The 27,576-nt window shown below is 34.6% G+C and overlaps 3 protein-coding genes across 8 annotated transcripts in view; 2 read left to right on the plus strand and 1 right to left on the minus strand.

Annotated features, from left to right (window-relative positions):
• LOC111389892 (type I inositol polyphosphate 5-phosphatase 2-like) overlaps window positions 1-1,204 on the plus strand; it is a 5,882-nt gene extending 4,678 nt beyond the window's left edge. For all 5 annotated transcript variants that reach the window (XM_023014864.1, XM_023014868.1, XM_023014867.1 and 2 more), the window contains 2 exons: window positions 62-210; window positions 679-1,204. In XM_023014864.1, coding sequence (XP_022870632.1) covers window positions 62-210; window positions 679-874 — 345 coding nt within the window. In that variant the 3' untranslated portion in view covers window positions 875-1,204. The remainder of the gene's footprint in view (window positions 1-61; window positions 211-678) is intronic.
• A 6,036-nt stretch (window positions 1,205-7,240) lies between these two features.
• LOC111389894 (pentatricopeptide repeat-containing protein At5g46580, chloroplastic) lies at window positions 7,241-9,638 on the plus strand. Its single transcript, XM_023014874.1, has one exon. The coding sequence runs from the start codon at window positions 7,367-7,369 to the stop codon at window positions 9,521-9,523; it is 2,157 nt and encodes a 718-aa protein (XP_022870642.1). The 5' UTR covers window positions 7,241-7,366; the 3' UTR covers window positions 9,524-9,638.
• A 598-nt stretch (window positions 9,639-10,236) lies between these two features.
• On the minus strand, window positions 10,237-26,654 carry LOC111389891 (protein phosphatase 2C 29). 2 transcript variants are annotated; one of them, XM_023014862.1, is made up of 4 exons: window positions 24,518-26,654; window positions 13,244-13,357; window positions 12,305-12,569; window positions 10,237-10,832 (listed from the first exon to the last, which is right to left on the minus strand). In XM_023014862.1, the coding sequence occupies exons 1-4, from the start codon at window positions 26,372-26,374 to the stop codon at window positions 10,705-10,707; spliced, it is 2,364 nt and encodes a 787-aa protein (XP_022870630.1). In that variant the 5' UTR covers window positions 26,375-26,654; the 3' UTR covers window positions 10,237-10,704. The 2 variants fall into 2 exon arrangements, with proteins under 2 accessions (XP_022870630.1, XP_022870631.1); XM_023014863.1 differs by lacking the exons at window positions 10,237-10,832; window positions 12,305-12,569; window positions 13,244-13,357 and adding an exon at window positions 14,181-14,358.
• Between the last annotated feature and the right edge of the window lie 922 nt (window positions 26,655-27,576).

Here is a 27,576-nt window from a genome sequence, read left to right on the forward strand (position 1 = left end):
TATATATATATATATATATATATATATATTTGAATTTGAAGAAGACTATTGATGATGGCAGTTAATCAAAGAATTAAGAAGTGGGCATGCATTCGATGGGTGGAAAGAAGGGGTAATAAACTTCGCTCCAACTTACAAGTATGAAATCAACTCTGATAGATATGCTGGGGAAAACCCAAAAGAAGGAGAGAAGAAGAGATCCCCTGCATGGTAAGTGAGACTGTTGCTGGATCCTTACTCTAAATGCACACTGTTATTGTAAACACTAAAGAGTTCGCCAATTGGGGTGCTGAGCGAAATGTCTGTTATTTCTGCTCATCTATGCATCAATGTTGCTGGAGAATGCAACTGTTTTTTTGAGTTAAGTTTTCATAGTATTAAGAACTATGCCGTCCTTCACTTGACTTAGTGAAAGGGAGTAATAAATTTACTTCTGGATCACAATGAATTCACCCTATACTTCAAAAATTTCTGCTGCACAATGCAGTCTCTTTCCTTGTACTCCTGTCCCAATGCAGTCTCTTTCCTTGTACTCCTGTCCCTGCTTCACGTCTTCTGTTAATCCAGTTCATTATACCAAACAAGCCGGAAGTGTACCATGCTTATACGTTTGAATTCTACTACCGTATATGTTTGATCATACTCGGCTACTTATTACAAGATATTGAATATGTGCAGGTGTGACCGTGTATTATGGTTAGGAAAAGGCATAAAACAGCTTTCTTATAAGCAAGCAAATATAAGACTGTCAGATCACCGGCCTGTGAGTTCAATATTCCTGGTCGAAGTTGAAATCTTTGATCATCGCAAGCTTCATAGAGCTCTTAATTTCTCTACTGCAGCAGTACATCCTGATATATATTTTCCGGATTGAAGGTTGAAAGATGACACAACACCATTGTCTTAATGCTAAATGCTTATTGATTACCATTGTAGTGAATGGATAATTGTGTGCTTGTCTTTTGGTTACACCGATCCATCTGTTAATCATATGTAAAGTTTTTGTCATAATTTTTTTAAAGATATTTTTTTTCCTTAATAGTTTGATTGCGAAATAAGAGTAGAGTCTTTCATTTTATTGTTTATTGAAACACTGAAATCGTGGGTTTCTCTATGTAATCTAGACAGACAAGTTATACAGATTCTCTACTATTTTTTCATTGTATGTTTTTGAACTATATTCAGTGTACATGTTCTATCACAACCCTTGGAACCTTTCATTTTGAATACATTAATTCACAGATTTAGTGTACTCTTTTGCACCCATTAAGGAGACTAATTCTAAAGTATTAGTGGTCTTCACATTGATCATCCATCCATCTTCATACGTGCTTGAGTTTATCTTCATCAAAGCAAAATTTAAGTGTCATTTAATTGTGTATTAATTAAAAACTAAAATTAAGTAGGTGGAAAATTAGACCAAGTATACATATGCCTGACTGCCACTTCTTTCTTTTATACCTTCTACGAATGGTGGAAAATCAAAGCCAATTACAACGGGAAAATTGTGATGCTGGCATGATGCATAAATAGCATTCTTTAAACAAAAATGTGAAGTACTTTGTTCTCAATTAAATTAATTGAAAGTATTTTACAAACAATAATATTAAATCATTTATCGACATTCTAACTAACACTTATTAAAAGATTGAGATCTAAGATCACTAGCATTAATAAGACGGTCCGTCTTAATTGTATAATCTGAAAATTATGCTCATTATTTGAGGAGCAATTTCGCAAACTTCGGGTCATGAACACAATGCAATTATCTAGTAGATGTATCAAATCTATAATATACAAATTTAGATGGTTAAGTGGAGGATGATGGACCTATTTATCACCCTAATTAATTGTCGAAAATATAAAGAATTTAGTCCATATTTTAACTGGTAATAACTAATGAAAATTCTTGTAGAAGAGAACAAATATCATATAGGATTTTATTTATTGAATATCCATTTGAATTTTTAATTCCACATAATTATTGATCCGGTGATAGTCCAACTATTCATGCCAAACAATAAAGTCAAATAGAACTTTTGGCTCAATATAATGTTTGAAATTTGAATAACTATTCAATCAAACAAAAGATATAAGTAATTCTCGATAATATGATTTAACTATAATATTAATCATATAAGATTCAATTTTCACGAAGCATAAGTTATATATTTTCCCTTCACACACACACACGCACACACATCTTGGAAATCATGTTTTTGAATGAAAGTGATTATATTCAACCAAAAGACTTTCATCTTTCAGGGATGAACGTAAAGCACCAATATAGAGTTGAGTATTCATGAGCTTGTAATATATCATGTATATTACAGCAAAAGGATTTGAACGATTATCAAAATCAAGATTTTTCGTTTGAATATGGAAATTTAGAGCATTAAGAATTGATCCATCGTTGAGATTGATTGAAAAATTAGGATAACAAATTGAATAAATTGTACCACTTTCTAGATTTGATTTTAGAACGGATAATAATGAATTTTCGAATTTGAGAAGTCTCTTATCTCGAAGAGTTAAGAGAATAGGAATGTCTAACCCAAGTCTAAACAAAGGTTTGATAGCAATTTGAACTAATCCAACATGAAGATATTTAAATTTCTTCCTGTGGGATTCAATTGATTTCTTTGAAAGTAAATTGATGTGTGCTTTTTTATTTTTGATAGATAATGTTTAAATTTTAGAAACATTGGGGAGAAAACAGTAAATTTACCTAATGGTAAATTTGAACGTTTTAACTATCTTGATTATAAGACTGCATGGTTCAATGTTTTCTTTATTAGATCAGTTACTCATTCTTGGTTTATTTTGTTCCATCAATCTTGTAATCCTGTTTTTCCAAAATGGTTTCAAACATTGTTTATATTCTTTGGCATTGAGGAAAATATTTTACCCAGTCTCACTCGTCAAGGATATGAATACTTCAAAAGTGAGGAAAATCTTTTTTGCAGCCTCAAGAAAATCCTTTATGCCCTTGTTTGGTACCCATTTTTTTCAAAATACATTTTTTCTCTCTTTTTTTCAGCCATACATTCTTTATTAAAATAATATTACACGTAAATAAAAAAAATCCTTATTTTTCAATCACACACTTCCCATCAAGTTACTATTCTAAAATGCATTTTTATATAAAAATGACTCTCAAATATCCCATATATATATATATATATTCATATTCTTCAAGACATATTTATTTGAGAGCAATTTATATTTTATTATTACTTCTTCAAGAGTAATAGATCAATATTTTTCTGGAATATCGAAAATTATAATTTATACATTTCAGGAGTGAGTAATATTTTTCGGAAATATGTTGTGCTATTTCAGGAACAATAACAATTAAGAATGAATTCAATAATTAATGTTTGATTGCTAAACAGAAAAAAAATGATAATTAAAAAAAATGATAATAAAAAAATTGATAATAAAAAAAATGATAATAAAATATCTCTTCTGTACAACGAATGGTGATTATATGGTCAAACCACTAAGAAAAACTTATTAGTCAAATTACAGAATGGTCAAATTAGTGCTCATTGATAATTGGGCCACGTAAAGACACAAAATATACGATTGATGAAGAACACGCACATATATGCTGGTGAATACAAATTGACACGAATTCCTCCACTCAAGAAATTGCATACAATTCTATCAACTACATAGACCAATTTGAGAGGAGCTAATGTCGAACATAAATGTAGGGGCAAATCCAGGGTCGAGTTTAGCTAGCGTGGATCATGAGCGTTGAAAGTTTACTATCGACGGCCAACGTCCGTAATGACAAGGTTTTTTATTAATATTTAATTAAATAATATTCAAAAAATCGTATGAATTAAAACTAGATACATCACTAAAACTAGAACTAGCTACAAACTTTCATTTTGAATGAAAAATTGTTTCATAATTTGTAAAATATCCTAATTTATTTTTCAATTAAATTGACAATATATATTAACAAAATGTCAATATTCAATTTATAATTAAAGTTAATTAAACTAGCATTATTATATTAACAATATTGAAATTATTTATGTGCTTATATCAATTTTATATGCTTGTATGATTTTACTTTTTCCCAATTGATTTTTTGTGAACGAAAAGTGGAACCTTTCATTAATTAAATAAGATTTGTTGAAAGATTCCTTATGACATTAAGGCCAATTTTCTTATAAATTCATCCACCATTAATTGATTGAACTCTCAAATCAATTCATTAGAGGGAAAAAAAGAAAAGAAAAAGAAAATCAAGAAGAGCGACAAAGCACCGATTAAAATATTTCTACTTGCATTAAACTAGTAAAATTGAGCATGTATTATTTTGTTACATTACGTGCTAAAAATCAATAAATGTCATGATGGTAAAATGATCAATATGTTTAAGGAGGTAGCAGGTTCAAATCACTTTTCTTGCATTTGTTTTGGTAAAAATTGTCAAAATACAAAAATTATAAAAAATATTGCTCTTGAAAAATTTCGAACATTAGACCTCCAATTCAACAATGGAAGGGTTAACCAATTAAGCTACCAAATATATTTGTTGTTAATATGATTTGTCAAATATATAATCTAAAAATTCTATCTATTATTAATCAAAAAAATTCTCCTCGACGAATCCAGCTAGGACGGCCGCCCTAACTCGCCACCCACAAATCTGCCCCTGCATATATGCTGACAGGTGATTGCATAAATAACATAATGTTAATTATATTCGTGCGTCACCAAATTAATATCGGTACACATGATTAGTGATTATGCTTAAAAAAATTATTACCTTCATCAAACTTTGAAAATTTAGTTTTCGTGCTGACAACACTTTATAAACTAGAGAGGAAAAAGGAGAATAAAGGAGAAACCAATGAATTTTTTTTTGTATTTTATTAAGAATCAAAACCTCATATTTATAAATGACTAGGGCTGCAAGGATATAAAAGTTATTCGTAAATACGACTATATTTACAACACATATTAGAAAATTAAGGGATCAATTATACTTTCAACAAGAAAAGTGGCATATAATTTGAGATATACGAAAAAAGAAAGTAAGGTTATCTTTATGGAATAAATGAAGTATGAAAACGAAAGTAAGTGTATGTTTATAAGACGAAGGGACTATTATTTTCATTTTTTTTAAATACAATATAAATGAAAAACATAAAAATAAAATAAATAAAAAGATTGGAGTTGGTTTAAGGAATTTGGAGAGGGCATCATGTTCCTAGTCCCCAACCTGTTTACCTAACAGGATAATGATTCCTTCAATGTAGTATGTACCTATTCAGGGTGAGGCATATTGAGGTTGGCAATATTGTCATCCTTACATATCATATCCGACGTTGTAATTATTAGACAATTTCACCCTTTTCAAGAGTACATAAATGGTGAAGGATAGTGTCAACATTAAGTGCCTATTTAGTCCTATTTTTGGGCCAAAATGCATTTTGAAATAGTTTTTTGTTAAAAAATGTATAGTTAAAAAAAAAAAAAAGATTTACGTGTAAAATTATTTTATGGGAGAATGTGTAGTTGAAAATGAATAAATGAAAATTTTAAGTCGTTCTCTCTCAAGAATTAAGATTTGTTTTGGAAATCGATAAGGAGACTTCTTGCGTGAATACAAATCGAAGAACCATTAGTCCATGTTAAATGTTAAATAGATTTAACTGTTTCTTTAGTAATTGAACTTATACACTTCTATCACACCTTACTCACCGAACTTTAACACGTTGGACTCCATCACTCATTCAACATGTTTTAATAGTCGCTAAACTTTAAAATATTTTCAAGTGGTCATGGAAATTCAAAATATTGCATTACATAACTTAATCACCATGTTTCATTAGTCGCTGAACTTATACATCCACACACGTTTACTCACTTAAGTCAACTCTTCAAAACTAAGAATTTTGAAATATAAAATGTCATACATGAAGACCATGTCCTTCTTTCCCCTAGAATTACACTGTTACAACTCTATAAATTATATTTTGTTAGTTTTGATTAATGTTATTGACTCAAAATAAAAAATTTAACTACTTGTTTGAGATATAATTTTTTTCTTGATTTGGGTCTACGATTTCAATCGAAATAAATAAATTATTTTTCTATTTTATTTTCTACGGGAAAGATTATGATCTAAATTAAGATTTATGTCAATTTGAAGTCAGCATTCTTTTTTCCCTTGAACATAACTTTTGACGACTAGAAAAATTATATATATATTTTTACCAATATCAATATTTTTGTCGTATATTGAGTCTCATTATTTAGTCGATATTTATTTTATTTTATTTTCTTAATTGAAGTCGAATTTCATAGCTAGTCAACTTCATTCGAAAAAATTATGAGGTTCAATGACAACTCAAAAATATTTTAAAGTTTAGTAAATAAAGAGTGATAAAGGTATAAGATCAGCGACTAACGAAATATGTTAAATGATGAAGTGCAACGTATTAAAGTACAATGATCACTCAAAAGTATTTTAAAGTATAGTGACTTACGAAACACGGTGAGTGAGTGATGAAACACAACATGTTAAAATTCAGTGATCACTCAAAAATATTTTAAAGTTTAATGATTTAAGCGTGACAAAGATATAAGTTTAATGAAAAATGAAAAATCTAACTCTGTTTGATAGTACCATGTCAAATATGGGGTGGATTTCACTAATAAGTGACAAATTACATGACGTTTTAAAACTTTTAGTGATTAAGCCCTTGTTTAGGCTCCATTAAATTTTTTTTTTTTTTTGAAAAATATATTTTAGAATAATATTTTTTTAAAGAATGTGTGGTTAAAAAAATTAAATTTACATGCAATATTATTTTATTGAAAAACGTATGATTGAAAATAAGAGAAAAATGCATTAAATTAAAATGGAGCTCAAACAAGGCTAAATAAGTAAAAAATCAAAATACTTATTAGATTAATTTAAGGGAGTGTTTGATTATTATTTTTCCTAAAATATATTTTTCTCTCTTTTTTCAACCACATATTCAACATTAAAATAATATTATACGTAAATAAAAAATATTTTTTTCTTTTTTAACCACACATTTTCTATCAATCTGTTATTTCAAAATACATTCATTAAAAAGAATTCAACTCAAAGACACCCTAAATTTTGCTTGACCTAACATCTTGCACAGTTCGTCCTCGTATTTATATGGTTCTCCCTTCTCGTCCCTGCAAATGTTCTCTTGCAATTACTACTACCTCTAAAATCCGCCCTTGGGGCTTTTATTAGATAAGATCCCCAAGAAAATCACCTCACATTTCCTCAGCATGGAATAGATATTTCCATCATTCAAAATCTTTAATCCTCTTCTCCATTTTTCATTGGGCTCCCTCCATGGCTGCTGCAAAACTCACCATACCTTTAGACCTTCACTGTAATAATACATCATATCACCCTTTAGACACGAAGCATAATCACCCACTTCACTTCACCTCCCTTCACAAACTTCCCAACAAAAAACAATTCACCATTTTTTGCAATTCCTCCAAGAAAGATTCGCCAAATACTGCAGAATTGGAGTTTCAAGAGCATAAAAATCCGTCTTTGTCTGAGCAGCTTAAGCCCCTATCCACAGTTATTATTTCTGACCTACCAAACCAACCCCATCAGCTCTTATCTAAGCCTAAGTCCACTTGGGTCAACCCTGCCAAGCCTAAGCTTGCTGTGCTTTCGTTACAACGCCATAAGCGCTCTTCTTATTCATATAATTCCCAAATCAAAGACCTAAGGTTTTTTGCCAAGAAGGTTAATGAGTGTGGCTCCTCTGAGGAAGCTTTCTTGGCTGTACTTGAAGAAATCCCTCACCCTCCCACTAGAGAAAATGCACTTTTGGTGTTAAACACCTTAAGGCCGTGGCAGAAGACTCTTCTTTTCTTCAAATGGGTAAAGGCCCAGAATTTGTTTCCAATGGAAACAATATTTTATAATGTGACCATGAAGTCTCTGAGGTTTGGGAGACAGTTTCAGCACATTGAGAGCCTTGCATTTGAGATGATAGAAAATGGGATTGAGCTTGATAATATTACTTATTCGACTATAATTACGTGTGCAAAAAGGTCCAATCTTTTTGATAAGGCAGTGGAGTGGTTTGAGAGAATGTATAAGACTGGATTGATGCCAGATGAGGTCACCTACTCTGCTATTCTTGATGTGTATGCTAAATTGGGTAAAGTTGAGGAGGTGATGAGTTTGTATGAGAGAGGAAGAGCAAGCGGTTGGAAGCCCGACCCCATTGCTTTCGCGGTTTTGGGAAAGATGTTTGGTGAGGCAGGAGATTATGATGGCATTAGGTATGTATTGGAAGAGATGAAGTCACTTGGGGTTCGACCCAATTTGGTTGTATACAACACGTTGTTGGAGGCAATGGGCAAGGCCGGGAAGCCCGGCTTGGCTAGGAGCTTATTTGAGGAGATGGCGGATTCAGGGATTGTACCAGATGAAAAGACATTGACCGCATTAATCAAGATTTATGGTAAAGCTAGGTGGGCTAGAGATGCATTGGAGCTTTGGGAACGAATGAGGTCAAATGGTTGGCCAATGGATTTCATTTTGTATAATACATTGTTGAGTATGTGTGCTGATCTTGGGTTAGAGGAAGAGGCTGAGAAGCTGTTTGAGGAGATGAAGGGATCAGAGAAATGTAGACCTGATTGTTGGAGCTACACAGCAATGCTTAATATATATGGGAGTGGAGGAAAAGTTGGAAAGGCAATGGCTTTGTTCAAGGAAATGTCTAAGTTAGGTGTTGATCTCAATGTCATGGGATGTACTTGTTTGATTCAATGCTTGGGGAGAGCCAAGAAAATCGATGATTTGGTTCGGGTTTTTGAGACCTCAGTAAATGGAGGAGTAAAACCCGACGATAGGTTATGTGGGTGCTTGCTCTCCATTTTATCATATTGTCAAGGTGAGGATATGAACAAGGTCTTGGTCTGTTTAGAGCAAGCTAACCCAAAATTGGTTGCCTTTGTGAAGCTGCTCGACGAAAAGAGCACTAACTTAGACATTGTGAAAGAAGAGTTCAGAATTGTACTCACTAACACAGCGGTCGAGTCCAGGAGACCCTTCTGTAATTGTTTGATTGATATATGCCGAAACAGAAATCTCAACGAAAGAGCTCATGAGCTCCTGTATGTGGGTATCATCTATGGATTGTATCCTGGTTTGCATTCCAAGACCGCTCAGGAGTGGCGGCTCAATGTCCGGTCACTGTCAGTCGGTGCAGCACACACTGCCTTTGAAGAATGGATGAGTAGTCTAGCGAAAATCGTCCAACGCCAAGAGACATTGCCGGCAGTGTTTTCTGCCAACACTGGAACTGGAACTCACAAGTTCTCTCAAGGTTTAGCCACTGCCTTTGCTTCCCATGTGGAGAAATTTGCTGCTCCTTTTAGGGAGAGTGAGGAAAAGGCTGGTTTTTTCATTGCAACTCGAGAAGATCTAATATCATGGGTGCAATCAAAAGGTTGTTCAATTGTCACCACAGCATAACTCAAATTGTATTTTTGAACTGAAACAATGTTTAGAACTTTTGTGTTGAGTTGTTGTAAGACTTGTAGAACTACATTATAATTTATATTATAGATTAACTAAAAGTTCCTATTAATACTGACTAGATTCATCCATTAACGCATCATATTAGTTTGGTTGAAATTGATTGGGGAACTAGATAATTGTTGACGTGACAAGAAAACATTACTTATGATTATCAGAAGATCAACCTTCTTGGTTGAAATTGGTCTCCTATTTTTAGTGAGCATAATAAAAATTTCTTACTGTTGATGTAACAAATCATAAATAAGTTTCTCTTGAAACAACAATTGTAAGAAATTTTTATCCTGTGCAAAAAATCAGAATTAAAATTCTCTTATCATATCAACAATATGAATTTTTTATCTCGTCCACTGGGATCATGAGATCAACCTTTTTGGTTTTGGCTAGAAATCCCAGGCCTGTGTGGCCGGGACATGAGGCGTTGGCCTTTGGTTTGGTTATACGTTCAATTTAATGTTTGTTATATAAGCCTTAGCAGGCAGTGACCCAGATGAGGTGATTGGTCACCATGACAATTGCAGGCTGGTGAACCAGATAGATGGCCTGGTTATTGGTTTTCCAGTTGAACCACTGAACCAGTCCAAGTCTTAAAACAATTATATAAATTGCATCAGTAGAAATCAAACTTAAAAGGGAATAATAGCACATGATTTTCAATTGAATAGTTTCTTTATAAACCGAATGGGTGGAAATCCACCTTCAAAATTACATTGTGGATTCTCTCACCTTCGACAAAGCCAGATGTCAAGCTCTGTAACTGAACCCCCCCAACCATACTTTCTAGTTCTAAAATCAAAAGCAGAATGAAGAACAAATGAATTAAAAGACCCTCATATCTGCAAAGAGAAGATACCATTTTTACCACTCCCAACTACAAAATTTTTCTATTCCTGAAAACATTTTTCCGCAGTTGCTTGAGCATTATATCTGAGTCCTTGCCCCTTGTAATGTAGGATTTCTTCCCTACAACTGCAGCATGCTTTGTTTGATATGAAAGTCTATGAACCCATGAAAGCGGGTATCTCTTCGAGTCTCTAAGCTGCTTGCGCCTACTTTAGGTGGGGATCGAAACAAGAATCCAGCTGTCTGTGCATCGAGATGTTGCCCGCAATGAGTTGTCATATGTATTTTCCGGACGACTTCCAGATTCTTCCCTCGAGAGATACAACCATAACCGTAACATCATCATGGTACTTCCTGCGGTGGTCTCCTTGTGGAATGTCCAGCAGCTCATGAAAATCCATTCCTACAAAAATCAATTTGATTCAGAATACGCAGGCCAATAAAAGACGAAGATTGTCTCATTCAATAACCAATCAATATATATAGACCTAGAATCAAAAATAAGAAGGCAAGTTTGAGATATAGTAGAGAAGTAAATGAAGACGGGGGAAATATCTTCCCAACTAACTCCCAAGAGGTGGCCCAAGCAGGAAAAGATTCAAATGTTGAACCAACAAACTTAAAACAGTAAATTTGAATATTAGTATCTGGTCTATAGACCAAGTCAAGATCAGGAAATCCATGCGGATAAATTCGTATATAATCTGGTACTCCTTGTCTATGTCTGTATGTTTATTTCACAAAAGTGTTGCATACACAGTTGTCAGATATCTTGTTGTCGTCCCCCTTATGGGTATGGACATCTGCCATGCCTGAAAGCAGTCCATCCCACAGTGAAGTGCTAAAATACTACTATTGAATCCTCACTTCTATTTCTCTATCAGAACACCGCCTTCACATCATCAAAACATCATAGTCCCAACAACCGTCCCAACATCAGCCTGCATTTATGTCTATGTAGAATTCACAGTTTCAAAAGCCTCTCTCCCACTCTCTTGAGACATTTTAACAACAATATTGGACAAAATATTGTAGATTTTCAGTATTAGATTATGATTGCTCCAAACATGACAAGTAAAATGCCCAAATTTTATTTAACAGAGAAAGAAAAGCCAATGTTGAATTGAGAAAGCCCAAAGTGAACAAATCTCAACGCTTTTGCTCACATTGATGTCAGTTGAAAATAAACACAATTAGATACTATAAAGAGTATTTTGCAGAATTTTTTTTCATGTTATATCAACGGACTCACAAATCATTTGAAATAAACAGGCAGATACTAACTGTAAATTCCAAGTCAGAATTCCCCAGTTTCCTTGTCCCCACACCCCCAAAACAAGAGATAGATGTTCTCCCAGGATCTTCATCCCTAAGTGACCTAATTAGGTTACATAACCTGGCACTCAAGTTCTCGAGAAAATAGTAAAATATAATACACTCAAGGACTAAGAAAACAATCAATCAACTATACCAGGTGTATGAAGAATAGGACGGGGCACTGGTGCATCATCTAGCAATGCAAATAGGTCTCCACATAGTGACATATTTCATTAATGTCAAACATATGTGCACCCAGTATCAATATCCTAGCATTCAAGCCCTCCATGAATACAGAGTCCTAATTCTTGACAACCAGTTAAGGTCTCTCATCTCCGACTATAATGTAACAAACAACGGCATAGTGAACGTGCAAATTTAATGAATAAGAGAGGACAAAATGGACGAAATCTCAGGACCAAAGTTTCAAATGACAACTTGACATAAACTCGGTACAAGTATAATTTATGGAACACAAATATTTTAGCTGAAAGTCTTCACCCAAAAATATTCAACTACTTCCAAGGTAAAAAAAAAAAAAAAAAAAAAAAAAGTTACCAGCTTTTTTGGCTGCACGGAAGAGAAGCTCCTCTATCAGGTGTTGAGCCGGGTCACCATCGGGAAACTTTTCCATAAGATTCGCGACACGGCTAACAACCTCTTGATTGCTAAAATACTGATACAAACCATCAGATGAAAGCACCAAAAATTGATCCATGGGACACAGCTTATGGTGGCAAAGAGAAGGAGAACAAGATATGTAAGCCGCAGTACCAATATACTCATTCCGAAACATTCCCAACAAGGCATCATTCCATTTAGGCTGCGTCAACACGCATCATAAAGCATTAGGAAACCAGCACGGTACGCACAAAAAACAAAAACATTCATGTCTCAATGTAATGGGAAGCATTTAACGTTGGTAAAATAAATGTATGCTTGAATCATGACAATACATCATATAAGTACAACAGATAAAAGATGGAAATTAATTAACAAACATCAATAATCAAATAGCAGCAAACACATGCAGATTATATTACCAACGTTAAACATGGTAAAGTTAGCTGAATGAAGGTCGTAGTGTATATCGATAACGTAATCGATGGGACATACGAAATGTGTACTACACTTCCATGGTACATTGCAATTATGATACAATGAAACCAAGGTTCCAGATAACCAACTTTCAGCGTCAAAAATAATCAAGCAACTTATTTTTTTTATTTAAAGAACCAAAAGCACACGGAGAGTTTCAAGTTTGGGAAAATTGATAGAATGAAGATAAAGACCATATGACTTATTAAGATATGATTCAGTCATAAAGCTCTTCAGGAAGGTATATACTCTGTCTTGAGAATTTTGGATAAATTCTAAATGCATGTTATCCCTTCAATAAAACTCAATATGCACATAAATGTGCCAGTACACATGCACGCACAGACACAGATGACAAACATGAACAGAATTAACAATGCTGGCAATTAATGGACAAACCTGTTTGAGGAAGCCAGCCCCAAATGCACGAGTAACTTTAAGACGACCCTTAACTCTATCATTGACGATACAATTGCTGTCATCTGGATGTTCATTTTTTATTCTAAGAACTTCCTGGAAATGATAAAATATTAAGAAGGTTATACGCAGTTTTACATGGCCAATGGTTTCATAAAATATCAAAATTCATAACCAAAAAAAATGAGGATAGAGAGAGAGAGAGAGGCTAAAAGCTTTACACCACAATATTATGTACAAGAGGCTATCCAGTGGAAAAGTAACAACATACTCTCATAAGCACACAAAAGTAAACTTCATTTTATTCTGGTTTTAACACACAGAATCGAACACTATCACTAAGATTCATGGGCACTAATTCCAGCAAATTTCACCAAGAGCACTAGGAGAATGTACTCGAATAACACCCCAAATTTCCTGATTTCATAAAGAAGAGCTTTTTTTTAAATTGATCTAACCTTATGTCATAGTATTGTACTGCGCATAAATAACAATTTTACCACTTATAAAACAATTATTCCCAACCCATGTATTTTGTTCAAAACTAACTTGTAATAAAAATACAATAGCTAAAAAATTATTTATAAGCAAAAAATTACTTTATAACTAAAAATTTCACTTGTGTCTTAAAAATTGCTTGTTAAAAAAAAAAAAATACTATTAATACAAAAATTCACTTATAAAATATAAAAACTAAAATGTTACTTATAAGTACAAAATTTATTTAGGTGTAAAAAATTATTTTAAGTACAAAACTAACTTTTAACTGTATAATTTACTTTAAGTAAAAAAATTACTTATACCTTTAAATTTTAATTACAAGAAAAAATTACTTGACAGTTTATGCTATAAAGAACCCATAAATAGTTATCTATGCATAAAGCTCAATGGCAACTGTGCTTACTATAACCTAAATTTGAAAAAGTTTCGCGTATCATCACTCTACAGATTATTAAACAATATGTAAGAAGCAAAAGTACGCACACATGGATGGACCATTTAATGGACTAATACTCCATAATCAGTGGTTAAGTACCATCACTATCTACATTAATCTTGTGAAAATCTCTATTCCCCAGCCCACTCTGGATTTTTTCCTGCATCACATAGGATTTTAAACTGTTCAAGCTTTAGAAAATGAATTAACTTCAAACCAAGTTAAAGATTATTTTCAAGTAAAGCCAGCCAGTATGAAAGAGTCACGTTGTTATGGCCAGTTCACTTCTAGCAGTTGCAGTCATCACAATCAATTATTAAGAATAAGAAGTCATGTGAATTCATACATTCAATATACTTGGAAACTATAAACAGTTCAGACACCAATCACTATGGTTGCCAATTAAGGCTGAGACTAACTGTTTTATGAACTGAAGATTTTGTTTGAATTAAAATGTCAAAATGAGCCCTAACACAAGAATAGGCATAATTTAAGTTCCAAATGCATCTAAGTTAGTATTATGCTGGGGTAGAACATTTCAAAACAACATAAAGTGGTACTCAGCAATTTCACTTTCATTATCAAATCAAAACGAAAAGTTGATAGGATTCCAAATCGACCAGCTGATAACAATAAAATATTTTAATGCCAAGGCCAAGAAAATAAACAAACTGTAAGTATTGAATAAAACATGAGATGGCATCATGATCAAATCAGATAAATAGTACAATATGCTTGTTGTCATCTTTGCTAAGGGTGGGCGCAGGTCGATTCGGTTCGGTTCTAAAGAGAACCAAACCGAACTTTTCGGGTATCTAGTAAATAGAACCGTCGGGTTCAAATATAATTATGGAACCGTTTGGGTTCCGTTCCGTTCCGTTCTATACTATAATTAATTTTTTTAACATTTATAACATTATATAAATACAACTAATGATACATTCAATGGTTTTGGAATGTCAGAGACTAGTAAACTATCTTGTTCAAATGATCGTTACAATCAAAGTTTCAGTTGGTGAAGGTCACAGCTTCGATCGGAGGTCACAGTGTCGGCCGATGATTGTATAGGTTTTGGAATATTAGTGAGGCTGCGAGGGTGAGTGCGAGAATCGAGATAATGTTATGCACTTTAGTGTTAGTGTTTAGGGTTATTTTGTGGATTTGATCTTGCTTGGCTAAATGAAACAATAAAATGGGTAATGGGGCCAAAAATTAAAAAATTAGAAATGAAACAAATTATTGGGCCAAAAATTTGAATTTAGAAATCGTTAATTTGTTAATTTGTTTAAAAAAAATTAAAATTAAAATTAAAATAATTTGATTTACTCAATATAAAAAAAAATAGAAAGATTCGGTTCTTATTCGGTTCTTCGATTCTTGGTTTAGAACCGAGAATCAAACCGTACCCGTCGGTTCTCAATTCAAATACCCGTTCGGGTATTTAATTTGACAAGAACCGTCGGGTTCGGGTTCGGTTCGGTTCGGGAGATTTGCCCAGCCCTAATCTTTGCAATGATCAAATCAGATAAATAGTACAATATGCTTGTAGTCATCTTTGCAATGATCAAATCAGATAAATAGTACAATATGCTTGTTGTCATCTTTGCTAAGGGTGGGCGCAGGTCAATTCGGTTCGGTTCTAAAGAGAACCAAACCGAACTTTTCGGGTATCTAGTAAATAGAACCGTCGGGTTCAAATATAATTATGGAACCGTTTGGGTTCCGTTCCGTTCCGTTCTATACTATAATTAATTTTTTTAACATTTATAACATTATATAAATACAACTAATGATACATTCAATGATTTTGGAATGTCAGAGACTAGTAAACTATCTTGTTCAAATGATCGTTACAATCAAAGTTTCAGTTGGTGAAGGTCACAGCTTCGATCGGAGGTCACAGTGTCGGCCGATGATTGTATAGGTTTTGGAATATTAGTGAGGCTGCGAGGGTGAGTGCGAGAATCGAGATAATGTTATGCACTTTAGTGTTAGTGTTTAGGGTTATTTTGTGGATTTGATCTTGCTTGGCTAAATGAAACAATAAAATGGGTAATGGGGCCAAAAATTAAAAAATTAGAAATGAAACAAATTATTGGGCCAAAAATTTGAATTTAGAAATCGTTAATTTGTTAATTTGTTTAAAAAAAATTAAAATTAAAATTAAAATAATTTGATTTACTCAATATAAAAAAAAATAGAAAGATTCGGTTCTTATTCGGTTCTTCGATTCTTGGTTTAGAACCGAGAATCAAACCGTACCCGTCGGTTCTCAATTCAAATACCCGTTCGGGTATTTAATTTGACAAGAACCGTCGGGTTCGGGTTCGGTTCGGTTCGGTTCGGGAGATTTGCCCAGCCCTAATCTTTGCAATGATCAAATCAGATAAATAGTACAATATGCTTGTAGTCATCTTTGCAATGATCAAATCAGATAAATAGTACAATATGCTTGTAGTCATCTTTGCAACTATCAAGTATTATCCACCCAAGATCACCCTTTCTAAGAATTTACCAGAAAAGACAAAGGCTAAAGATATTGCAAGCAACCCATCAAACCAATCCAATAATAGTATCTGACAAGAACTGGCTGAATGTTCTTTCTGGTATGTATTGCTTTAATTTATAGAATATTCTAGAGAAAATTAAAGAAATTATTTTTTCTATACAAAATTAAATCCTTGATTCTATGGCAACTACCAATTCTATACGAGTTATACATGGAATCCTCTACTTATCTGTAAAATACGTTACCCCCTTCAAATTAATGATGGTAAGTCCACAAGTATCAACTTGCTAACGAGAAAACTATGACGAAGGAAAGGCAAGGCAAGGATTTAGTGAAGATATCTGCGATCTGTTGAGTAGTGGAAAAATGGGGATGAGCGATGACCTTGAAATCATAGACGTCCCAAATGTAATGAGAGTCCACTTCAAAAGGTTTGGTAGTTCATGGTACACTGGATTAACCACAATCTGAATAGCACTAGTACTATCACCATGAAAATGTGCAGGCTGTGATTGGGAAACTTTAAGTTCTCCTGGAAGACCACACAATCTCAGAATAGACAACTGACATAGCGCGATATTCAGCCTAAGTGAAAGACTTAAAAACACAATCATATTTCTTACATTTCCAAGAAATGAGAGCATCACCTAAAAAGATAAACCACCCAATTGTAGATTGACTAGAATCAAGACAGCTAGCATCACTATAAGCGATGAACTTTAGAGCTAGGGAAGAACAAGCTACAATGAGTCCTAAAATAAGGTATCAAATAATGCAGCAGACAGCTACCAAATCAAGAATACGAGAATCCATAAATTTGTTTACAGCATGCACTGCGAAGGAAATATCCAAACTATTGGTGAGATAGATGAGACTACCCACCCACCCCCGATATAAAGTAGCGTCTGGAAGAATATCGCCTTCATCTTTTCAATATCTTATATTAAGCTCCAACGGAGTATTAACTTAGGAGGCTTCATATAAATTAGATAACCTAATCAAGTCTTCAATATACTTATGTTCATTCAAGAAGATACCATGAGATGCTGAATGAACCTCCAAGCCAAGGAAATAACTAAGATGACCAGGGTCTTTCATATGAAAAATCGAGCAAAGATGCTGTTGAAGCTTTTGAATAAAGATGTGATTAGATCCAAAGATAATAATATCATCCAGATATACCAACAAAAAAAGATGCCAGCAATATTCTTGTAAAGGAACAGAGATGCGTCATACTGACTCCGAGTAAAGGAAAAATCTAAGAGAGTGTGGCGAAACCTGTCAAACCATGCTTGAAGGGCCTACTTATGATCATACAAAGACCGTTTTAGCTTACATACAGTGCCAGCTGAGAGAATAAGCATACCAGAAGAAAGTTTCGTATAAATGTCGTCCTTGAGATCTCCATGCAAGAATGCGTTCTTTATATCCATATGATGTAAAGACCAAGATCGAGAAGTGACAAGCGAGATGTGAATGGTGGTCATTTTAGCCACGAGAACAAATGTCTCATCATAGTCTATTTCATATTCTTGAAGATTACCGAAAGCAACCAATCGAGCCTTATAGTGTTCAAGAGAACCATCAGACTGAAGTTTGACTGAGTATATCAACTTACTACCAATGGGTTTCTTAGTCTGGGGATATGACACATCCCAAGTTCAATTAGTCATAGAGCCTTAAGTTTTATATTCATTGCCTGTTGCCAACACTCTTATTTTATAACCTATCTATAAGAGGAAGGAATGGAAATCGAGTTACGGATACCGGACATAGAGCTATGGGAGGAAAAGTCATACATATCTAGTGGTCAATAAACACAAGAAGTGCAATGAAGAGTGGCAGGTGGTGGATGGTCATCTGGTGAAGGATTTGATGTCGTAGGTGGAAGATCGGGAAAGCTTGGAGGGGCCAGTTGTCTAAGAAAAAAGCTTGACATCGGTGATTGATGCAGCATGCCTGTGAGTGTAAATAAGCCCAAGCTTGTATCGAGCGGATTCTATAGAGAAATTAGGAAAGACAGAGAAAAGAAAACACAAGAGGAGAAACACAAATTCTGAAGAGAAGAAAGATTGTTTTTCAAATAAAACAATATTATGAGAAATCCTAATGCTTTGTGTCTTAGGATCATAACATACATACCCTTTTTGAGTTCTACCATATCCCAAAAAAGCACATTTACCAGATTGAAGTGTGAATTTTGTCCTTTCATGTAGTGGTATATAAATAAAACAAACACAGCCAAAGGAATGGAGACTAGAATATGTGAAATGATGACCAAAAAGCTTATAAAATGGAGAAACTTTATTAAGAGTGGGATATGGCAATCGATTTATGTGATGGATAGCGATAGACATGGCTTCACACTAAAATCGAGAGGAAACAGAAGACTCAATCAAGAGAGCTCTAACCAAGAAGGTGATGATTCTTGTATTTCACCACCCCATTTTGTTAAGTAAAAGGACAAGACTGGAGAAATAATATCTTTAGTATGTAGGAAAGTTTGAAACTCATTAGACATATATTCGCCTTCGGAATCAAATCGTAAGACCTTGACGAAGGAAGAAAATTGGTCATCCATGAAGGCAAGGAAAGCCTGGAAGATAGAATAAATCTCTCTTTGCACGAAGAAAAATAAATCCATATGAAGCGACTATAGTCATCAATAAAAATAACAAAGTATTTATAATGAGCGTGAGATACCACAAGTGCAATACTCCATACATCACTATAAACAATATCAAAAAGATGCAAAGCATGAGTCATGTTACCAAGCAAACCAAAGTTTAACAAATATTGTAATATAATAGAATTAGGATATCCCAATTTTTTATGCAAACAAAATATGTCAAAAGTAGCAAAATGACGAACAAAAGAAAAAACTAAAATAGACTGCGATGACATAGGAAATAGACATCCCCCTTATCCGTCTCACGAGCATCCTCTCGACACCTAATCCTCCACAACACAACCAAAAGAAGAAAAATGCAAAATGTAATTGTTATTAACAAATTGACCAACAATATAAGATTAGTCGATAAATTAGGAGATACTAAAACATTAGGCAAATATGGTGATATATCACCCATGACCAAGATAGGAATAGTGTTACCATCGGCAGTAATATACATAGAGGGGTCTAGCATATGGTCCAAGGTCACTAAGTAACAAAAAATCATGGTCATATAGTTAAAAGCATACAAGTCTAATAACCAAGGGGAAAGAGCAGTTGGTAGCTTATCTGAGACACCTAAAGCACACAAAGCAGAAATAACCATTTGTTGGATCATCTCAGGAGTGATGGAGTTTTGGACAGGACCAAGAGAGGCAAGAACTTGAGTACTAGCAGCTAGCGTAGCATAACCAGAGGCTTAAGTAACAGCTGCAACACAACCTGCTTCCGTGTTGCGTGGAGGGCAAATATGACACTCCTTAATTACATTTCTAATCTTCTTACAATAATTGCATACCTTTTTGGGACATTGTAGAGCCAAGTGACCAAACCCCTTATAGCTATAACACTGCAAATTAGACATATCCCCTGAATTTCCCTTGATCAGCATACGCAACAGGAACCATGCTACTAAATTTTGCTATTGCTCCAAAGAGACACGAATGATAAGTCGTTCCTCCATTAGTGACTCACCCAAACAACCATCCAACGTTGGAAGAGGTTCACAATTCATAAAACTAGATCGAATTGATTCAAATTTAGGGTTGCAATTTCATGAGAAATTGATCCCTCTTGATGAATTCATGCACAACTTGTACAGCCTCCTAAGTCTTAGGTGAAACCGAAGCATAGATGATGTCTAAGTACTCGATCCAAAGATTAGAAAAACTAGAATAATTTTTTTCAAATGAGCTACTTGTAGATTCAAACTCCAACTGATGTCTCCAAGCACTGTTGCTTTAAGTGTAAATTTTCTTTAAGAACTCCCACATAGCCCGAGCATACTTATAAGGCTTGAGATTAAGACAATCTGAGTATCAACAAATCCAATGATACAAGCCATAATCCGAGAATCTTTGATTTTCTAGGTAAGGTACTTCTCCATGTCATTCTCTTGATCAAGAGACGGAAGATTTCCATCAATATGTCTTGCATATCCCCTTTGCCCTCAACTAACAACTGAAAGTGAAATACCCATGAAGAGCAATCCTTTCCAGTAAAGTGAATGAAGACAAAATCAATTTTATCAATTGACAAGATGAAATCGTGTATAACTCAACTTAAAATAATCGAACCCGTAAATTCAAGCCCAAAAGAAAACAAAAATAATGAAGCCCACTATAAGAAATTCAGTAGAAATAAATCTCGAGTAAAGCCCAACAGAAACAATAACTGAAAAGAGCCCAATAACTAATATTATTGACCCCAAACTAAAATACAAAAAGCCCAACAGAAGCAAGTTATGAGACCCAAGATGGAGTTACCTCCTCCATTCTTCCATTCACACCGACATGTGAAACCTAATACGCTAAACCTAACTCAGGAAGTGCCAAAAACAACTTGCCGCGACCAAGACCCAGCCTTCAGATACGCTGGAAATTCGAACCCCAACCTCAGACATCACAAAAAAACTAGATGGCACCCAAACAAAATGAGATAGTACCAGAGAATAAAAGGAGACACAACCACCTACGATTCTACAACTCTGACCTGGATGAACAGAGGATCAACAGTGGATGTTAACCATCGATGGCGCTGAAAACCACGGACGCCAACCACAAACTATGATGAGCAGTAAATTGAGCAAAACCACACATTCGAAGGACGTAGGGCTCTAATACTGGGTGATACAACAAGGAAACAACTAAAAGTATATTCCAGGCGAAGACTAAGAATTAGTAGAATTCAAGTTTATCTAGATTATAGTAGTTATCTATTATAAGTTTGATTTTGACAATGTTATCTTTTATTTCAAGTTTATTTAGATAGGAAATTTACTTAATTTCAAAATCCTTCTCTATATAAAGGGACTTAGGACAACGTTTACAAACACACCCAAGTTATATGAATAAAACTATCTCTTGCCCTCGATTCTTCCCTTTCATCCCCTTTCTTCTTATTGTTCTATATCAATTTATATGCTCTTGCATCAATTTAGTATCAAAGTTGTCTTCCTTTGGCCAAACAACCACCTTTCAAAATTCTTAAACTAAACACCACAAAATATACAAAAACATCCGCCAACCCTTAGAACAGCACCCAAAAAATAATAATAATAATAATAAAAATAAAAATAAATGTTTGAACAACCAAAATTGTTCACCGGTTTATCATTAATTTCATCTTTTGTTAATTCCCCAAAAAAAAAAAAAATCACATGAGTATGTATGTTGCCTTCAAAGATTTTCTCTGCTCATTCTAAACTCAAATTTGCATTTCATATTATTGTTGTTCTTTGAGTCTAGCCCATTTTATTAGCCATATATCCCAACACATACTAGCCCATATCACATTACCCATTAGCCCAACATATATCCAAGCCGTAACGATATTACAATCTTTCAAAAAATCAAAGTTAGAATGCAACTACTCATGGTGTAAAAAACCGAATCGGAGCATACCCTTCGTCATAGTAAGGCGTGCAAAAAAACCCGTTGTGCACTAATTGTGAGGCGATTTTAAGAGGTGTACGCCTCACAACCCTACCTCAAAGTTTGTGGCTCACAAAACATTAAAATTCTTATTGACTCATTTTAAAAATATTCAACTGCCCACTAAAACATTAGAATTCATTTACCACTTTTAGAATAGTCCATTGTCCCTACCAACTACAATAATAGTTTCTTTATCTATTTTATTTTTGTTTGTTTGCATACTTTAAGATTATTATATCGAAGAATGTGATGCATTATGAGTTTATTTTATATTTTAACAATTTTTTGACATTTTTTTGGTTTACTATGAAGCTTAAACCCCTAAATGAACTTAAAATTTGTCCTTAGTGCACCCAAAAGTCCAAATGTTTAGCACTAAACAATCAAAAGGCTTGGCCAGTATTAAGCCCCTGTTTAGTATTTAAGTAAAAGTCAAACAATCAATATTAACCACATATTTCATGGGCCCTACAACTTTTCAACCACACATTTCAAAATTTTCTATCGAAGTCTACTAAAAATCTAATTTTAATCTCCACCAAACAAGGGTTGAATCAAATTGCTCAACGTCTACAACGGTTTAATAAGGAAAAAAATCCTTGATTGAGGCGCTAAAAAATAGCTTATGAGTGCAGCCATTTAAAGACATTAATGAAGCTTCCGTATATATTGATTAAGGCATAAGCTTCAATGCACGAACTTCTAACCACGAGAGACATGCACTCCACTCTATTTAACTGGAGCCACAATTTATTTAAACCTAATTAATTACATGCCTTAATGCGCACACCTCAAAACATGAGGTATGCTCTCCTATTTAATGAGGGGCCCACTATTTATTCAAACTTACTTAACCCTTGTTTGGGCTCCATTTCAACGAGGTCTTTGGAAAAAAAGTATTTTGGAATAGAATTTTTTTTATTTATTATTATTTTTTTTTTTTTTGGACAATGTGTGATTAAAAAGTAAGGAAAACTTTTAGATTTAGTGTAATATTTTATTGAATAATGTGTGGTTGAAAATGAGTTTTGAAAAAATGTATTGTTGGTTTAATAGAGCCTACACAAGGGCTTAATTACATCCCTCAATGTGCACAGCTCGGACCACAAGAAGCATGTTTGATTAGTCAAGGCCCACTATTTATTCAAACCTACTTACATGCCTCAATATGCGCAACCAGACCACGAGAGGCATACTCTCCTCTTTAATCAACTACATACCACGATTAATTTAAACACACTTAAGTTATTGGTTGACCAGTTTTAAAAAATCCACTATTTATTTAATCCAAACTAATTTCTTTAATATTTATCAATTATATATAAATCAGAATATACTATAGGTCTAAAACCAAGACAAGACAAAATGCAACCCACAAGACAAGTAAATATATGTTAGGCACACTGATTCTAGAATTACTGCACCCCATCCACTCACAACCTCACATCACTCTAGAATTGAATTGATTCTTTAACTTAGTCTGTTTATTTTTGGCTATTTTTTTTAGTTCATGAGGCTTAAGCCTTGCCTCTCAATGGGAAAACACCTTGATACCTGATTTTGCCCTTTTTAAAGGCTAATTACTTTCAAAACTTCTAACATTCATAAAGCTTCGTCACACAGCTTACAATTTAAATGTAATGCTGCACTAGTTCCACGTGCGGAGATAGCATTCGATTAAAAACAACAAAGTCGTCTCTTTTAAGACATTTGACCATCTTGCCAAGCCCTTAGTTCCCTAAATATATTTGTCATAATAAATAAAGAAAACAAATCTCAACTAACATAAGCATCAAAAATCCTAAATTAAATCCAGTCCCAAGTCATAAAAGTGTAGAGAAAATGCATATTAGTTAGTAGCATGGATTATACAAAACAACTGATTCATCAAATATATCATTCCTTATCTTTTTGGAAGCTCCAATGCACTAAGACGCATGGCCATAAGAACCAAGTATCTATGTCTGCATAAGTAGCCAGAATATTGTATTCTAGTCCATGACGGAAGTCGCCAAGTTTTAGAAGTCATTGAACAACTAGTTAAATTCAAAACTTCCAAACAATATAAGCTCCTTTTTTCCCCTATTAGAACTCAAGAAGACCACATCTTAACCATCTGATGATCATATTATTCATTAATTGAAGCAGCAATGAAGAGACACAAATATAAAACAGATAAAAGAAAGAAATTGCGATGACATACTTCTTCAATGCTGGTGCTATGGTCAGTGGACAACTGCAATGCAGACAACCTCATAGCTTTGTGAACCTGATCTTCATTCTTCTTATTTTCCCTCTCAAGAACATCAGCAAGTTCTTCAACTATACACTCGGCATTCAACCCATCATCCCTGACAACCTTCGATTCTTCACCAGAACTAACCTCTTCAAGTTGGTGCTGTGCAACAATAGCCCGACTATCCCCAACGTTCATCACATAGACATCTTCATCCCTCATTAACACAACCAACAAGCAAGAACCCATCAGCGCAAGTTCGGGATACTGGTCGAGAACCTTATCTGTCATATCCAAATAAGCATTTTCTGTAACCTCGAGTGCCCTAGACATTGCCCTCAGAACCAACTCATGATTAACAGGACCCACTTTCGGCTTCCTCCCATCTCTACTAATCCTCTTCCCACCCTCCCTCTCCACTACTCTATTACTCTCCCCCATTTCACCTACCACTCTCTCTTTCCCCTCAAACCAAAATCTCCAAGGGAAAAATCTCCTACCATCCTTGTGCTTACTCAACAAACCATGTTTTAGTTTTGATAACAATAAAGACCTCCTACTCACAGCTGAACCTGCAACATTAAGGTTCAAAGCATCGTCAACTGAAAATGCGAATCTATCAGAACCTGATAAATCAAGCCCCTCTTCTGGATCATCGTCCTCTAAAAATTCCCATAATCTTCTCCTCCTAACCTCAATTTGTTCCTCTTGAAATGAAACTTTTTTTACAGATTTTGTTTCATTTTCAGCAGCCTCCCCTTCTTTAGCCTCTTCATTTTCTTGGTTTTGTGAAGATAAGTTGGAATTATCTGCAATAACGGCATTTTCTGAAGCTACAACTGCTTCCTCGGTGTCCCAAAACAAACCCTCTAGTTCATTGTGCAAGGCTTTGTACAAATTGCTCATGAGAAACTCGGGGGCATCAGGGCCATTAAATCCATCATAAATTCCGACAAAAAGCCATCCATGCTCTTCTGATACTACAACATGTACTCGATCCTCCCCTGCCTTACCCAAGGCCCAATGAACATTGCTGTCATTCACCATCTCCGTCCTTCTGCCACTCTCTCCAGATAGTGGGATATCCTTTCTGCCTCCACCAACTAAATATCGTACTGGCACCACCCAAGGGCGCTTCCTCTCAGAGAAGTTTCGGTAAAATGCTTTGCGAATTCTAAAAATGCCCTTCTTCCGCTCTTTTACGCACACATTTCCCAACGGTGCTGAAAATGGCACCCCGTTGCTGTCAGGTCCGATGCCTCCGCCAGCGCCATCCAGCGGTCCTGACAAGGCCCCGCGCTCGATTGGGCCTGACATGAAGAACGCCCGCTCCAGCGGTCCAGAAGGTGGCTCACCTTTGAGGTCACGAGGTACCGGCTGCAAAGGCAAGGCGCTAAAGGACGACGTGCTCTCAAACCCATTCACAACACTACCCCTGGTTCCAGCATAATAACCAGGAGCGTTGCTGTTATGGTTAATCTCGATGGCGTCGTCGTAAATATCGTCAACGACAGTTCTGGGAGTAGAAGTATTTGCACTAACAGAGGCACCTGAAATAGCTCGGAAACCGGTTTCTGGCAATCCGGGTGGTTTGGGTCTTTGCGGTTGAGCCGGATCGTCAAAGCGCAGGGACTGGGAGGGGGAAACAAATCGATCAGAGTGAGTAGGGGAAACAAAGCGAGCAGAGGACCGGACGTAACAGAAGGAATGGCCTAGGGTTTCGTCAAGCGGTTCAGTAGCTGAAAAAATGACAACATCTTCGCCCCTGTTCCCGCCGGCCGACGGGTTGAAACACGGGAAAATCTGCGAAAACCCTGCCCCCATCACATCCGCCGGTTCATTTCGCACCCAAAAACACAAGAAAACGAAAATGAAAAAAGCTATTATACTTAAATATTGAATGTGGGTTCGAAAGAGGAATGAAAAGGGTCAGCTCTGCTGCTGCTACGATTCGAAGAGACAGAGAGAAACTTGTGTGCAGAGGAATGGAAGGGAGGCGGTGGGGGAAGAAGTGGAGTTTTAGAGTAAGTGAAGGTGGAGTTTTAAAATATTTTGCGGTTTAATGAAGTTGAAAGAGAGGGCAAAGAGAAGACTTATGTTTTCCTTTTTTATTTTTCAACGCGCTGCCTATATAATATGTACATATATGTGCTTTTGGGAGACTTTGGATCTTCTTCTCCCGCATTTTCAAATTCAAGAATACGGTGGAATGGGTCACCCAACCCAACTCTTTTTGTTTTTCTTTTTTTCCTTTTTGTTATAATTCGATAATATTTCAAAATTAAACTTTTTTTATTTTATAAAGAAAAAAAGAAAAAAGAGAGAGAGAGAGAGAAATTATTCCAAAATGTTGACTGAGAAAAAGTAAAAGTTAAAAATTCCAAACTTTATTCAATGCCAACTCTAATATTTTTGGTATTGTGATAAGAGGAATTTCATTTTCTAAATTAAAAATAATTTAATGTCATATTTGAGCTCCATTATTTTCTCATTAAAATGAAAACTATGATCGTTAATTCGTTATTCATCATATCAAGTCACCATATTTGACTTTTTATCTCTTATGTGAGGCTTATAACGATTATGGACTTATTTGGGAGCGATTTTTCTTTCAAAAAATTGATTTTTTTTTATCGTTATTTAACTATTCCAGCCGTCATATTTGACTTTTTCTCTATATTTTTTATTCTCATTTTTATAATAATGTGGCTCAAACGGAAGATAAATGTTACTGAAACTAATAAAAAATGAAGAACCAAATAGAAGGAGAGCCAAACATTTTACTTTGTAGATTACAAAAGAACTAAATTGATTAGTTTGTATACTATCTTTTAAAAGATTGACAAAAGAAAAAGTAATTTAGGAATATATCTTTTAATACTTAAACACCCTATATGTGATAGTGGATTCCACTAATTTATTGTTCAATTAATTCATTGGATAATCACTATTGGTGCTTAGCATAATATAGGCGATAGTTGACCCAACTGATGCCTTGTCGGCTTGTCCAATGAATTTACTGAATA

Source organism: Olea europaea, unplaced genomic scaffold, assembly GCF_002742605.1.
Source record: "Olea europaea var. sylvestris unplaced genomic scaffold, O_europaea_v1 scaffold630, whole genome shotgun sequence".
NCBI classification, from domain to species: Eukaryota; Viridiplantae; Streptophyta; class Magnoliopsida; order Lamiales; family Oleaceae; genus Olea; species Olea europaea.